This window comes from Gymnodraco acuticeps, unplaced genomic scaffold (genome assembly GCF_902827175.1).
Source record: "Gymnodraco acuticeps unplaced genomic scaffold, fGymAcu1.1, whole genome shotgun sequence".
Taxonomy (NCBI): domain Eukaryota; kingdom Metazoa; phylum Chordata; class Actinopteri; order Perciformes; family Bathydraconidae; genus Gymnodraco; species Gymnodraco acuticeps.
In genome coordinates this window covers 122,228-138,002 of record NW_022990003.1, presented here as the reverse complement: position 1 = coordinate 138,002, position 15,775 = coordinate 122,228, and the positions used below count along the sequence as shown (strand labels likewise).

Genomic DNA, 15,775 nt, shown 5'->3' with positions numbered 1-15,775 from the left:
CATTACATCTCTGGAATGGCATGTGTTGCAGATCACTCTAGCCCCTTGGCACAAAGCACAGTTGTTGATAGGAATGCCTGTCAGAGGCTCACAGAGATGCAGAAAGAAGAATGGGAGGGAGTGTGTGTGTGTGTGTGTGTGTGTGTGTGTGTGTGTGTGTGTGTGTGTGTGTGTGTGTGTGTGTGTGTGTGTGTGTGTGTGTGTGTGTGTGTGTGTGTGTGTGTGTGGTGTGTGTGTGTGAATCAGAGGTGAGTGAAACAGATTGACTACAAAAAGAAAGTCAGACTTGCTTTTCTTGTTTCTGCATTTCTCAAGAAGGTGGGACGTGCTCGTGTAAACAGCCAGGCTCAGTGTTCATACAACTCAGCCCGAGGATTGGTCTCCGTGCCCTGGATTTAAACACACAAACTGCACTAAAAGGTACAGTGATGTATCTAGGATTTATGTGTTGACTCTGTGCGTACAGTGTGTGTGTGTGTGTGTGTGTGTTTGAGAGAGTTTTTGAGGAGCAGATACACCTCAGCTCGTGTCAGTAATATGTTGCTCAGAAGACACTTTTTAAGCTGCTTCACTTCATCCTGATACTTTGGAATATGTCTTTCAGTGCAGTGTGCATTTTTTTTGACAACCACAGTAAAACATTTTTTATGCAGTATTGACTGCTACATAAGTATGGTGGAGATAAGCAAAGGAGATGTCAAAGCTACAATCTGTTTGTAGAAACTTGTGATACACTTTTATATCAGCTGGTTCAGTCTTTTTAATCAAGTGTTGGTGGTTGTGTCATCTGCATACTATGCATCTGATGACAGTGGTTTTTCCTGTCGTGTGCAAGTATCACTTAAATTAAACGTAGGAGAAGGAATACTCGGCATTCTTACTATCAGCTTTAGGAATGTGACAATAATTAAACTCTCATTCATCATTTTATTTTACAATATTCAGATAAAAGTCCAAATGAAAATGTTAATCAAAGTTTCTCAAAGACTTATAAAAGTAAATATTGTCCCATTAAGAGGAAATAAGTTGTATGTGAAACATCACATAAAAAGCTGAAATACCAGTAAACATTTATCCAAAAATCTGGTGACTCTTTCTGTTTATAATGTGTTTTTACCATACATACAGTGCTACCTAATCTGCTTGTAGCACTGTATTATTATAGCTATGACTCTTGAATGTTAATAATATTTAATAAAATAATTATTAAAATCAAAGACATTTCAAAGACTTAAGAATAATATGATTTCATAACTGCCACTGACATTTTCTTGCAAGTGTCTATAATGCATCATAAACATACATATATTTAGTTATAATCTGTTTATAGCACTGTTTGATTATAAAGGTAAAGTAGAATTGTTTTATCTGCAGTTATGTTTAGCATTTTTTTCGGCTTACATTTTTACATTAGTGTAATGTAGATGTCCCAGTTTCAGATGCAAACAGTCGAGTCAAATGGAGAACTCAATTTCTTGTATGACCAGTTAAATAGAATAATAAATGTCACGTTTTGTATGATCTCGCATAGATTTAATACACATTTTTTAAGATTACTTAAAGACAGTCGACCTGGGCGTCTTAAAAAGTGTTACTAACATTTTTTAATGATAATACCTTAACAGTGTCCCCTATTCAATGTCTGACTTTACTCCATCTGCATTCACAGACCAACAGATGTCTAAATCACCGCCTCCGGTGGCCCCTCGGAACTACTCAGGGGTCCGAGTGATGATGGTCCCCGGAGATCAGCCTCCTGCTGTCCTGCCCGTCTACAGTGATTTTGGCAAAGGTATTTCTAGCTGTCTAATGTGTATGTATATGTTTATTCTCAGCCTATGTTATACTGCTGATTGTCACCAACAATAAACAGCATGTTAGGTGTCTGTTGCATGTCTAAGTTTTCTTTAATGGCTTTGTTCTTATCCTCAGTGAATGATGCCAGTGGGGAGTCCAATTATACATCTCTATTGAATGCAGAGAGGGAATTGGTATGTGATCGCATAATTAAATTAAGATTTGTAATATTTAACAGTATTTAAAAATGCGACAACTCCGCCCTCTATGTTAGAGGCAGAGCTGGAGTATGACGGGGGATCAACACCAATCTCCCGGGGGGAGGTCACTGAGGTCGTCAAACAACTCCACAGTGGCAAAGCCCCGGGGGTGGATGAGATCCGCCCGGAAATGCTGAAGGCTCTGGGTGTTGAGGGACTGTCATGGTTGACACGTCTCATCAACGTTGCGTGGAAGTCGGAAAACAGTACCGAAGGAGTGGCAGACCGGGGTGGTGGTTCCCCTTTTTAAAAAGGGGGATCAGAGGGTGTGTGCCAATTACAGAGGCATCACACTACTCAGCCTCCCCGGGAAAGTTTACTCTAAGGTACTCGAAAGGAGGGTCAGGCCGATTGTCGAACCTCAGATTGAGGAGGAACAATGCGGATTCCGTCCTGGTCGTGGAACGACGGATCAGCTTTTTACTCTCGCAAGGATCCTGGAGGGGGCCTGGGAGTACGCTTATCCGGTCTACATGTGTTTTGTAGACTTGGAGAAGGCGTATGACCGAGTTCCCAGGGAGTTACTGTGGGAGGTGTAGCGGGAGTATGGGGTGAGGGGGTCTCTACTCAGGGCCATCCAATCTCTGTACTCCCAAAGCGAGAGCTGTGTCCGGGTCCTCGGCAGTAAGTCGGACACATTTCCGGTGAGGGTTGGCCTCCGCCAGGGCTGCGCTTTGTCACCAATCCTGTTTGTAATATACATGGATCGGATTTCGAGGCGTAGTCGTGGGGGAGGGGGTCTGCAGTTCGGTGGACTAAGGATTGCACCACTGCTTTTTGCAGATGATGTGGTTCTAATGGCTTCATCGGTCTGCGACCTTCAGCACTCACTGGATCGGTTCGCAACCGAGTGTGAAGCGGCTGGGATGAGGATCAGCACCTCCAAATCTGAGGCCATGGTTCTCAGCAGGAAACCGATGGACTGTCCACTTCAAGTAGGGAATGAGTCCTTACCCCAAGTGAAGGAGTTCAAGTATCTCGGGGTCTTGTTCTCGAGAGAGGGAACAATGGAGCATGAGATGGGCCGGAGAATCGGAGCAGCGGGAGCGGTACTGCAGTCGCTTTACCGCACCGTTGTGACGAAAAGGGAGCTGAGCCAGAAGGCAAAGCTCTCTGTCTACCGGGCCATTTTCGTTCCTACCCTCACCTATGGTCATGAAGGATGGGTCATGACCGAAAGAACGAGATCGCGGATACAAGCGGCCGAGATGGGTTTTCTCCGCAGGGTGGCTGGTGTCTCCCTTAGGGATAAGGTGAGAAGTTCGGTCATCAGGGAGGGACTCGGAGTTGAACCGCTCCTCCTTCGCGTCGAAAGGAGCCAGTTGAGGTGGTTCGGGCACCTAATTAGGATGCCACCTGGGCGCCTCCCTAGGGAGGTGTTCCAGGCACGTCCAGCTGGGAAGAGACCAAGGGGTAGACCTAGGACCAGGTGGAGGGATTATATCTCTTCGCTGGCCTGGGAGCGCCTTGGGATCCCCCAGTCAGAGCTGGTTGATGTCGCCAGGGAAAAGAAAGTTTGGGGCTCTCTGCTGGAACTGCTACCCCCGCGACCCGACCACGGATAAGCGGGAGAAGATGGATGGATGGATTTAAAAATGCAGTTATTGCAGGGACAAGGTTGGATTGTATACAGATGTGTTAACATACCTTATAAGAAAGTAATAGACATATTTCAGCATTTTTGTACGTTGTTTAACTCACCAATAACTTCTTAAATTACCAGTCGTATGAACTGTTAACTCATTTTATGTCCTTCTGAAGGCCGCTCTGGTAAATGGCAAAAAAAAATACAGTGTTTTTTCTGCAGGAGATTATGAACCACTGCTTTGATGATGTGGAGCGGTTCATGACTCGCCTGCAGCAGACCGCTGAGGCCCAGAGTGTTCTCAACCAGAGGGGGAAGACGAAGAGGAGTAGAAAGAGCAAGAAGAACAAGGACGGCCAAGATGGTGAGAGTTGTACTGCAGTCATAGTTCAACCAGAATGGTCAGAGTTGAAGAAATACCCTGCTTAAAAACGTTTAGCATGTAGGCAATCCATCTGAGTCTTGAGAAACAAACCTAAATGATAATATTAAGACTTTTCAGATGTTTAATGAAGGTTTAAGTCATTGTAGATCAGAAGGCAGAGGAGGAAATATTTGGGGTGCTTAGCTGGAGATTTGTGAATGTTGTTTGGGGCTGCAGAAGAAGAGTTAAACTAGGGAACTGTTCACTATTTCACTAGCAGGTCAATTGGCAAAGTGCCAAAAAGTCATTCCGGCATTTCTGAAAATTCTTGCCTGCAGCAATCACGCAGAAGTGACATGACAAAGAAGTTACTGTGGCTCGAGCCAAGTCAATCCAGAGACATTAAGAAGCGCCAATAAAACAATATTGTTTAACAATTTAACAAGTTATCTTCAGGGCTGTTTCCACTGTCCCATGAAGATTAATCATAAAAACAAGAACGTTTGGTATTCAACGTTGCGCAATATAAATAGTTAATTAGTTTGACTAGGAATTGAAATGTTCTCCGTCCATCTGTGTTTTCTCTGTGTTGTCCCGGCAACATGACCAGGGTGTTTCCAAGTGTATGATGGGATAGGTGTGACCCTCGATAAGAATAGGCAAATAAACGTATCAATGTGTTACTAATGAAATAAAGTGTTATTAGTCACTCGCTTAGCTTTGTAGGGAGTACTTGCTGGAACAAGCGCTCCACACCTTTACTTGAGAACTTAATTGGACTTATATCATTATTTCTTTCCTAAAAATTCCATTTAAATTACATATGGCTGCTTGCTAATTGTTCTAGATAATTAAATATACTTGACGACTACTGAGAGCAACGTGTACAATTTTTAAAAATGCACCGTAAAACAACAGTGATCATAGTACAGTTATGTTTCTGTGTTTCATGTGTCCTGTTAAGCTGTAGATATGATTGTGCTCCTCTGTCTACAGATGATTTGTTGACCCTGAAAGCTTTGCCTCCATCAGAGGAAGAGTTTGTGGACATCTTTCAGAAAATCAAGTACTCCCTTGGTCTGCTGGTGAGATTAAACTAATCATATTTGAGCACTTAGTGACTCTGCTAATGCACAAGTCAATTCTACTGTAAATAACATGAATTGCTGGTTTATGCAGGACCGTCTCAAGTCATCCATCACACAGCCTAACGCTCCAGAGCTGCTACATCCCATCTTTTTGCCTCTCGGACTGGTGAGTCTTTCTAATGTTTCATCTAATAGCTTCTCTCCCTCTTTGATATTGACTGAAGCCACCCTCTCTTTCACAGATGGTAAAAACCACTGGAGGGCCGGCGTTAGGAGCATCTGTGGTCAGTCCTGCTATGACCAGCGGGGCTGTTTCACTGATCCAGGATCATCTGACTGAAGAGGAAAAGGAGATGTGGACTTCATTAGGACCCAACTGGACTTCCCCCTGGTCCGTGTGTTCGTGTATGTTTATAAATCTTAGTTTGAGAGTGTTGCTTTAACAAGAATCTTGTCACCCTTTTCCCCAGTTCACACCTCAGCGTGTCTGTTCCTCCGTACTCACCTGTGTTCCTGGATGGGTGGCAGCCTCAGGCTTATGACTCGACCGGCCAGTTATTCGAGGATCCCATCGAGTCGCAGCACAAGCAAGATGCTTTCAGTGAAAGTAGGGGGGGGCACAGTCTGCAGGAGAGAGCTCGGCAGACAGCGGAGGGCCCGGGCGAAGACAGTTATGATGGGTAAGTATCAAAACCAACATCTTCAAAATGCTTTTTTTTTCCTGTTCCTGTCCATTCCCCCCATGTCATAACTCATCTCATACTGCTTTCTGTTCTGAAGTTTCTTTGTTTTTTCTCTAAATTACCTCGTTCAGAAACCTGTTTGCTGCATGAAATGTTTTTGTAGAGTGTCTTTGAGTACATAAGAAAGCACTATGGATTAAATGAATAGTTTATTGCCTAATAAAACCAGCCTGTAAACAATAAAGTAGAGATTAACTCAATGATACACAAAATAGATTAATGATATCCACTTGAAGCGGAGCTGTGGGATTTCTAGCCTTTGCAGATAAGATGCTGACAAACCTACATAACACACTACAGGAAAGGGGAAACCCCCAGGAGCATAATAGGGCCTCTTTTATTTTATTAAAAATGTTGGAAAATCTTTTATGTTTCAGAGAAGAAAATGGGCTCCCGCCAGAGGGGGAGAGGCATTTCTGCTGCAGCTATGACTTTGTGGCTAGAAACAGCAGTGAGCTCTCTGTGCTGCAAGGAGAAACACTAGAGGTACACTTCCAAAATTAGACGCTAAGGGTTAGTGACCCAGCCGTGAAAGTAGATACATTCTTGGAAAGGATCATAGAACTTGACAGATGTTTCTCGCAGGTCATCGAGTCATCGAAGAGGTGGTGGAAGTGTCGGAATCGCTTTGACCAGATCGGATTTGTCCCCTTTAACATCCTGGAGCCCCTGTCTGCTCTGAACCACAAAGGCAGAGCCAGCCCAGTGTTACGCTCAGAGTCAAAGGTACAGACACACCACTGATTGAGTTTTCAAACACAGTGGCTCTTTGTCTCAAAGTTTGTATTCATTACTCCTTTTCCACAACAGAAGACAGCCCTTACCCCTCGGACAAAGTACTTCTCATATGCTGCACCGAGCCCATCTGGGACAAGTCCCACCCCTACAAGCCCAATGAGACCCCATAGCATGGTGTTACCCTCTCCAACAATGCAGGGAGAAGACCATGACCGAGGTAACAAGCCCACACATATAAGACAAGGCATATCATGTGTACAAACATAAGAGTTCACAAACCTATGGGATCACAGGAGCTTCTTAGACATTATAAGTAAGGGGACTTGTGGGTTATCTGTCACCCCTTTTTATTTTATTTTCAGACTCTCTAAATGGGCACTTTTTTAGTTTTTTTCAGACTCTCTAAATACGCACTTTTTTTTGTTTTTTTCAGAGGAGGGTTAGGTTAGGGTTCAATTAAAAACAGATAGATAACCCACAAGTACCTAAGTAACTTTTGTAATTTGTACTTGCAGTGATGATAATGAATGACGAGCTCATGCAGAGGTTAGCTGAGAAGCGAGGCCCCATCCGTCCGCTGACGCTCCCCCGCTCAGCGGACTCCTCCACCCCCCTGAACTATCACTCACCTGCCGCAGAGGTGGAGGCCTGGCTCATCGCCAAGGGCTTCAATCAGCAGTGAGTGTGGAGCAAACTAGAGCTCAGACAAAAGATACACACTCAGAACAGCAATAAACCTGCAAGCACATTTGTTTTACAAAATCCATCCAGTCCTATTGTGCTGGTGCATTAGTCCTACATGTAACTAAATTGTTAACAAGCTTTTTATGTTCTTTGTAATGTGTTAGGTTTAATGGCCAAGATGCAGTTACTTCAACCTTTAAACATGATCATTACTCACCCTGCGTTATCTTAAAGCTTGAGACAGTTTTGTGTATTGAAAAGCAAGGGTCTATTGATTTGCATGTGTTTGGGAAGGGCACACAACTGGATAATGAGATGTGGATTACAGCACATTATAGTTAGTTAGTTCACAGTAAATGCATGCTAGCAAAAAAGTTTCCTTTAATCATTTGTACAGAGTGAGTTATTAACATACAACAGGTTATTTTGTGGTTAGGTATTACTTCAAAGACATATCACAACCATCCTGTTAAAGACTGGCTGTGTGCCTGACTAAATCATCCTATGCAGAATTGTATCACTACAGATAAATGCGTAATTTACTTTACTATACCAGGACATCTAAAATACGAAGTGGCTTTTGGTCAAGTGGACTGGCTGCTTTGGCTTTCTTGTACAGTATTGGACACTTTGGTGCTTTAAGATCAATTAAGATAATTCAATCAAAGTTGTTTCCACAGTTTGTTGCATTATATTATACATGTAGCTTTTCAGGAACACACTTTGATTTAGTTTACTGCACAACAGCGTCCTCTACTGTCAAAACCTCCTCCCTGCCGATGTTTGTGTGTAGCCATTTAACTGTGAACTGAGTCAGCTAGGAGGACATTCAGAACATTTGGGGGCAGTGATAACAAAATAATAAAGAAGTGAATCTTATTGTTATAACTGCTTAAATTATTCTATATGCCAAAGTAACGTATATCCAGATTATAGCTGAACTTTGACAATGAAAGCTCTCACAACACTGATTTTCTTCTTCGTTCCTCCTCTCTTAGGACAGTTCAGAGTCTGGGCATTTTAAACGGAGCACAGCTTTTCTCCCTGAATAAGGAGGAGCTGCGCACCGTGTCATCAGAGGAAGGAGTGAGAGTCTACAGCCAGATCATGGTGCAGAAGTCCCTCCTCGAGGTTTGTCCACTGGTTCAGTTTGTTTGGATATGCGTGGGTTGATTTGTCCTGCGTCATTTGTTATGCACAGACTTATCTCTATGTAAAACGCATTGTTACTGTCCTACATTGACTTAAGATTAGTTATCTTTCACTTCAAAAAACGATGAAATGAATCGTAGTTCCAACTGACCGGACAAGTCAACAGTTGCAGGCAGGTAGATTTGGCAGAGCCTTTTTTGTTCTTGGTCTGGTACCAAAGTTATTTCATAATGTTTGTCATCTGGGGTGTGTTTCAAGTTGGCCTCCGCTGCACAAACATTGATTTCAGATATGGCCGAATAGGATTGGTATTTGAAAACAGAAGTCATTGTCAAATGTAGGTTTTAAATGAATGTGCTGAAACAGTTGAGAAGCTTCTTTTGAAATCTGTCAATATAAAGTTTGCTGGATATCTTTTCTTTTAATCACATTTTATCTTGTGTCCATCTCAGGATGTGCGCAAATCCACAGAACTAGAGACAGCGATGGAGAAGCAGAAGATGAGGATTAACCTGTAATGAGAAGAGTGGTTTAAGGGGACAGATGTGGTATCAAACATCGATGGAGAACTGTAAGATTGCACAGCTGGATGCACAGTGATGTTTTATATACATGCTGTGATATCATGAGCTACAGATTCCTCAACAAAAACAAGCTGTGTTATTATCTTACATCTAATAACATGATTCAAATTGGGACTCATTTAGATGTTCTTCTTACCATAGTTATATAAAAAGGTCATGTAAAAAAGTGAAAAAAAGGTTTATGACTTTAAAAAAAGTGAGATGTTTGATTGATTCAGAGTTTTTATTCCCTGCACATCAATATGTGTTTACAATTTAGCTATCTGCAGAAAGATTAAACATTCAATACATTATTTAATGACTATTTCTAATATATTTTAAGGAGACTCAAATGTTTTTAAATATTTGTTTTTCATTGTGACTTCAGATGCAGAGCATATCATGACATAAGGTAGCACACAGTAACATAAGGGACACATTACTGTCATCATAGTGGCTTGAATTCAACTTTAATTATGTGTATTTTTGTATTTTATCTAAGAATTTATTGAAACCTTTCTTTACATATTGTGTTAAATAATCTTCTTTTGAGGAGTTTAGATAATATTTCACAGCAATGTAACAGACAGAAGTGGTTGTTTTCAGCTGTAAGAAGAATTAAAGAAGTGGCGCTGAAGATGTCGACATGCATAACCTCTGAGTCATTTATTGTTTAATAAAAGCAGGTGGAGGTAAATCATCATGTTGCTTTAGTACAGATAAACACTGACAGAACCAGCATATTTGACATTCACCTGAGGTCAAAGGTAAACAGAGATTATTTGATTTTATCTTTGTCCTTGAGGTAGGAGGATTACGTCACAATTTCCGATACACAAATGTCCTCGATCAAAATTAAGTATTTGAGGACATCATTCAAGTAATCACTAAAACGCTTTTGGTGAGATAATACTCTCCAAACAACACTACTAAATATTTAATAAACAACAAAAAAGATTAGATTTGACTTATTACTTACTTCCTTATTAAAGGTGGGGTAGGTAATTTTGGAGAAACCAGCTCGAGATCGCTAGAATTTGAAAATACACAACCGGAAGAAATCTGCCACTTCCTTACAGAGCCCCTCCTCCAACACACACGAACGCGCACATGACCAATGAGGGCACGAGATAAGTTTGTGCACAGATGGAAGCTGACAGGCAGGTAGGCCATCCAGTTACTTTAGCCGGGCCGGCTCAGATGATTGGTCGTGCTTTTTACAAAGCTACGGCTTCCACAGATGACTTTTTTTATGGATTTTTTGTCAAAGCACTTAAGATATTCATTGCTATCGGGATGTTAAGAGCATTCCATGGAATATAACAAAAAGTGTATCTCGAGCCGGTTTCTCAAACTTACCTACCCCACCTTTAATATGTATTATAACATTATGGCTTTGTTAAAATACGTCAAATATTTTCTTCAATGTTTTCAAATGGTGTTTTTTTTCTGTGGCTGCTATTTAAAACGTAATGCAATAATCTGCCTCAGATATTCAGCAGCTACAGGAAAAACAATCATAAATCCTTACAGTTTGGAAGAAAAAAACATCTGACTTTTACATACATTTGATTTCTTTAGATTGACTGTTGATGTAAAACCTGCCACACACAATACTTTTCAGTTATATATCACATATTTGGCCACTAACAACTTCAAGTTTAATTAAGTTAAGAGCATGGCTCCACACTGCACCTCAATGTTTCCCACATATTGATAGCATTTCTATCCGCTGCAAGAGACAGAATGACGATTACATACACACATCTCTCCCTACGATTACTGTTTAATGAAAGCTTGATAAGTAAAAAACCTCAGCCACACATGTTTCAACACATGTTTTTGTGACTGTAAGTGCACTTTCTGAGGTAAATTAAATCGTAGTAACACTGAATATGCCTCGTTTTTTTAATCACAGGCGGCAGACCTGAGCAGCAGGAGAGGATTACTGATTTTCATCCGGCTCTCGGCGTCTTTACACCTCACAGGTCAGGGTCTGGTCAAAGCAATCCCAGTTCAGAAGCTCCTTTTTCTGAAACCACAGCTGGATCTCCCTCTGTGCCCCATCAAGAGAATCACTGGCATGAACCACGTTCCTTTAAATGAACACACATGTCATTATTCTACCTCAAAGACAGACGAAATCACATGCAAAATGTGGGAGAAGGCAGTCTCATAAAGCTGTTTCTTCTATGAACAAACAATACACTTAATATCACATCTTTGACAGTTACAAGAAAGTGTTGTGCTAATACACAAAGAATATGCAACAAAGTCAAACCAATACAAATGTTATATAGTGAAAATAAAATCACAGAAAAGCAATTTGAAAAAAAGTAGGTTTTTAAAATGGATTGTAAAGACCACACAGCCCTAATCTCTTCAGATAGGTCACTCGAAAAAATTAGGATCCCTGAATGCGATAGCTCTTTTTCCTTTTGTGATTGTATCTGGACCTTTTAACCAGGAGTGATAAAACCTGAAGATTCCAGGGTGCAGTAAGGGACAATAAGAGGTTTGATACAAAACAACTTGGGTGGAGGCCTCTCAGGGCTTTGTAAGTAATGAGGAACATCTATTCTAAAAGCAACTTGATGTAGAATAATGATATCAATTACTTATCAATCGTTACCTGCTGATATGGAAGCTGAAATCTCCTCTGATAGTGCCCGCCTGGGCCTCCAATGGGTTAGTATGACCCACCATTGTACGCGATGCCTGGACTACTTTGTGCCCTTCCCACACCTAAACAATAAAACAACATGCACACACAACGAGATATTCAACACTAAAATAAGAAATATTGTGCACACAGTAAACATGATTTTCTATCAATCATGACCTAAAACACACCTTTAAAGTATGTAATCTAATGAAAAGTAGGAAATAACTCAATAAAGAAGCGGAAATATTGTAAAATACAGCTGTATCCCACAGGAAAGCAAACAGAAAAGCCCTCACCATGACAACAACAGGTCCGGAGGTCATGTATTCCTGCAGCCTGGGGTAGAAAGGCTTAGTCCTCAGTTCACAGTAGTGCTGAGACAGCAGATCATCAGATACCTTCACAACACAGACAGCTAGTTAGAAATGTAAAACAATAAAGGCAAACACATTAATGTCAGATTAATATACCTGCAACATTTTCAGGCCAACCAGCTTGAAGCCCCGCTGCTCAAACCGCTGAATTATCTGTCCAACAAGACGGCGCTGAACTCCATCTGGCTTCACAGCTATAAGAGTCCGCTCCTTCACATCTGGAACACCTGGAGGACAGACAGAAGATTACCACCTATAAAGTCCTATGTTTAAAATCGTACTTATGTACACAGTGGTGGAAGGTAACAAATCACAATTAATCTTACTCTTATTTTATTTAAGTAAAATGTCTTGGTATTTGTCCTTTAACTGAACATTTATATTCATGCTACTGTATACTTCTACTCCACATTTTGGAAGCCAATATTTTACTTTTTACTCAACTGCAAATATTTTGTAGTTACAAGATACTACAGCGATAATTAGCTAATATAAAACATACATTTACTAATACATAAACATTTACCTAATTTTATAGTTTAAGATATCTTGCTGCAGTATATCAATTATTTAAATGAAGCACCACCTTTACCAGCTGTGATAAACATGAAATAATGATACCAACACAGTAAATATCAAAATTGTTGATACATTAATGAGTAAGTGTTGCTATTTGGGTAAAGCCTGGGACTTTTAACAATATACCGTAATATATACATTGATTAATTTAGATTAACATTATGAATATGCAAAGTAACTATAGGAACTACGAAGATGATACATAAAAGTAGTAAAAAGTAACATTCACCCCCAAAAACTAGTGGAGCAGTAGTGAAAAGAACCATCAATTGTAATTACCAAAGTAAAGCACTAGAACACTACCTCAAAATTGAACTTTAGTACAGTCATCCTTAGCCCACTGACCCTCACAGACTGCCAATATTAGAAACTGACAGGGAAGAGGACATATTTACTCAAAGTTATCAGGGTAAAATTCACTAAACAAACACAAACATGAACTTCTCCATGTAAGCAGAATGACATAAGATATTATTGAATGTTTCTTAGATGGTTGGTTGAAAAATACTGCAACACCACGTAGCGAATGAATGACTGCATGCGATCAATTACACACGTGACCCTCCACGAGAGCAACTAAACATGAGCGAGGTTTCCTTCTGAGAAAGGTTTCGGGTGTCGCAGGGCTTGGATTTCACCGTACTGCGCTTTGGGATTTACCCGGAATACGCACAGGTGTGGGTGCTTTTGCGCACTGTATGTGAGTTTGTGTAGCACACTGCGGACACAACCTAATTCCAGGTCATGACCCCTTGAGGTTGGCAAGCGAATCAGTTTCAGATTTCAACACCACCGGTAAGTTTGGATCAAATAACAGATGCAACTCGGGGGTAAAGTCTGTTTGACTCGATGCCAACAGAGGTTTTTTGAGTAAATCAGTCAATTTCTTAAATTCTGAAAGATCCCGTGTAAAAAATAAATTAACAGTCTTCCTTACCAGTTGATATACATTCAGTGACTTACCTGATTTGCTCCCAGCAGCTCTGTGTCCCCCCAGCAGCGCAGAGGCGAACCCAGATGACAGCAGACTTTTAGTGGCATCTTGATTCCCTAAACAACACCGTTGTTGAAGTCTCTTAAAAATGCACCGCTGCAACATGACAATGTTTTGACTACCTCCAGAGAAAGAAAAGTCAACTATCCTCAATCAAAACTCACGAGTCACCCCCCTGTCCGCCAGCCTCCCCCTGACCGTCGCACCCACAGGAACACATGAACTCCAGTGATGCCAAACGTGTGACTACTGTTTATCTTATTTATGTCAAGAAAAAAACGCTTGTTCAAATGTCGCTCATTTGATTTAAAATAAACAACTTCGATGTCTACAACTACAGCATTATTTAAAACTTTAAAGCTAAACGTTAAGCTTTTTACTTAGTTTGATTGACTTGCAAGAAACCAATTATAAAAAATAAGAATTTGGGGAATGTTGGAACTTTTTTTAAAGCTCAAAATCGGACGAATTATACATTTCAGATAATGCATTTCGAAACTCAGAAGTGTCTACATTCAACACCCCAATGTGCACACACTATTTGTAAACCAGGTTAGAGTTAATATACCAAACCTAAAAGGAGAGGTGGAAAAATACTCAAGAGTATTTATTTAAGTAAATGTAGTTGTGTAGCATAATGTGAAAATACTCCAGTAAGTACCTCCATATTTTTACTCAAGTAAAGTACTTGAGTGAATGTACTTAGTTACATTCCACCACTGCTTTAAAGCCATAGAAAACATGCAACATTTTTAAATTCCAAATAATTATAGTCATCCCGAGTTTGAATGGTGAAAAAAAAAAGGACCAACAGTGCAAAGCTTCAAGAAATAATCTTCAGTCTCAACGTTTAGACAACGTGCCTTTATATACAGTGATGGCACAAACTGCTGACCTGTCCTCTCTGCCTAAATATACCCTGTCGCCCCTTAAAAATAAAAAGGGCTCCGGGAAGATCACTAATGGGGTTTAAAGGAAAACATTGAAATTAGGGCTGTCAAGTTAACGCGTTAATAACGCGTTAACGCAAAAAAAATTAACGCCACTAATTATTTTAACGCGATTAACGCATGTGTATTTTTTGTCCTCGGCCGCCCATCGAGTTTAAAATACCATCTACAGCTGATGCTGACAGCCCCGCTCCTGCCGCCCGCTTGTGGCAGACCACACTTCCACGCTCACCGGCAGGCACCGACTGGCTGTTTGGAGGACCGGGAGGGTGTGTGTATGTGTGGCCCGAGCGAGCGAGAGAGAGACCTTACGTGCATTGTTGTTGTTAGCATCTGGTGCTAGCTAGCTGCGCTAACGGATATAGAGCTGTTTAAATGAAAACAGAGGAGCGACATTTCGCCACAACTGCGCCGAGCACTTGACTTTATGCAGGAAGCCAGACAGTGGGACATTGTACGAAAAGTCAGCACACTCAGCATGGATAGTGCGCAACATGATTGCAGCGTCCAGGCAGCTCCTGTTCGAGCATATGCCTTGAGTTGCACATAGCTCCAACGATCACACACACACACACACACACACACACACACACACACACACACACACACACACACACACACACACACACACACACACACACACACACACACACACACACACACACACCACACACACACACACACACACCACACACACACAGTATGAGAGAGGTTCCAGGTTGAATTGAGGCGAATATTTGTAATGTTTAGAGGTTGTTGTGTTTAATATTCATGAGAATATTTGTCATTGTTCAAATGATAATAAACATTAGCATAAAGCATATTTGTCCACTCATATGTTGATAAGAGTATTAAAAACTTGAAAAATGTTCCTCTAAGGTACATTTAGAACAGATCAAAAATGTGCGATTAATCGCGATTAAATATTTTAATTGACTGACAGCCCTAATTGAAATGCATTAGTTCGTATCACCTTGTATGGATCAAGTCACATGACCAGAACTAACTTTCTGAATATTTGAGCAGTGTTCTTAATTTTTAGGTACATCTAAAATTAAAGAGTGGAAAAGATAATCAGTAGTTGGAAAATGTTAAGTCAACAGGGATTTTCTAAAGATTCCATTGACAAGTGTAAAGCAAAACATTGTAAACATACAGGAAAGTCTTGAATCTCTTAATACAACCATTATTCTCACCATCAATACTGTTTCAACACTTGCAAATCAATCAATACCTGAG

At 40.7% G+C, this 15,775-nt stretch overlaps 2 protein-coding genes across 3 annotated transcripts; one reads left to right on the top strand and one right to left on the bottom strand.

Annotated features, from left to right (window-relative positions):
* The first annotated feature begins 262 nt into the window (after positions 1–262).
* Positions 263–9,628, top strand: eps8l1a (eps8 like 1a). 2 transcript variants are annotated; one of them, XM_034212979.1, is made up of 14 exons: positions 263–420; positions 1,670–1,792; positions 1,933–1,991; positions 3,865–4,006; positions 5,003–5,091; positions 5,186–5,260; positions 5,337–5,485; positions 5,565–5,774; positions 6,215–6,323; positions 6,423–6,563; positions 6,648–6,792; positions 7,091–7,253; positions 8,258–8,390; positions 8,864–9,628. In XM_034212979.1, exons 2-14 carry the CDS (start codon positions 1,678–1,680, stop codon positions 8,927–8,929), a joined length of 1,596 nt encoding a protein of 531 aa, XP_034068870.1. In that variant the 5' UTR covers positions 263–420; positions 1,670–1,677; the 3' UTR covers positions 8,930–9,628. The 2 variants fall into 2 exon arrangements, with proteins under 2 accessions (XP_034068870.1, XP_034068871.1); XM_034212980.1 differs by lacking the exons at positions 263–420; positions 1,670–1,792; positions 1,933–1,991 and adding an exon at positions 3,411–3,674.
* A 691-nt stretch (positions 9,629–10,319) lies between these two features.
* On the bottom strand, positions 10,320–13,823 carry nme4 (NME/NM23 nucleoside diphosphate kinase 4). Its single transcript, XM_034212985.1, has 5 exons — positions 13,556–13,823; positions 12,110–12,240; positions 11,936–12,037; positions 11,607–11,719; positions 10,320–11,070 (listed from the first exon to the last, which is right to left on the bottom strand). Exons 1-5 carry the CDS (start codon positions 13,689–13,691, stop codon positions 10,950–10,952), a joined length of 603 nt encoding a protein of 200 aa, XP_034068876.1. The 5' UTR covers positions 13,692–13,823; the 3' UTR covers positions 10,320–10,949.
* Positions 13,824–15,775: the final 1,952 nt, after the last annotated feature.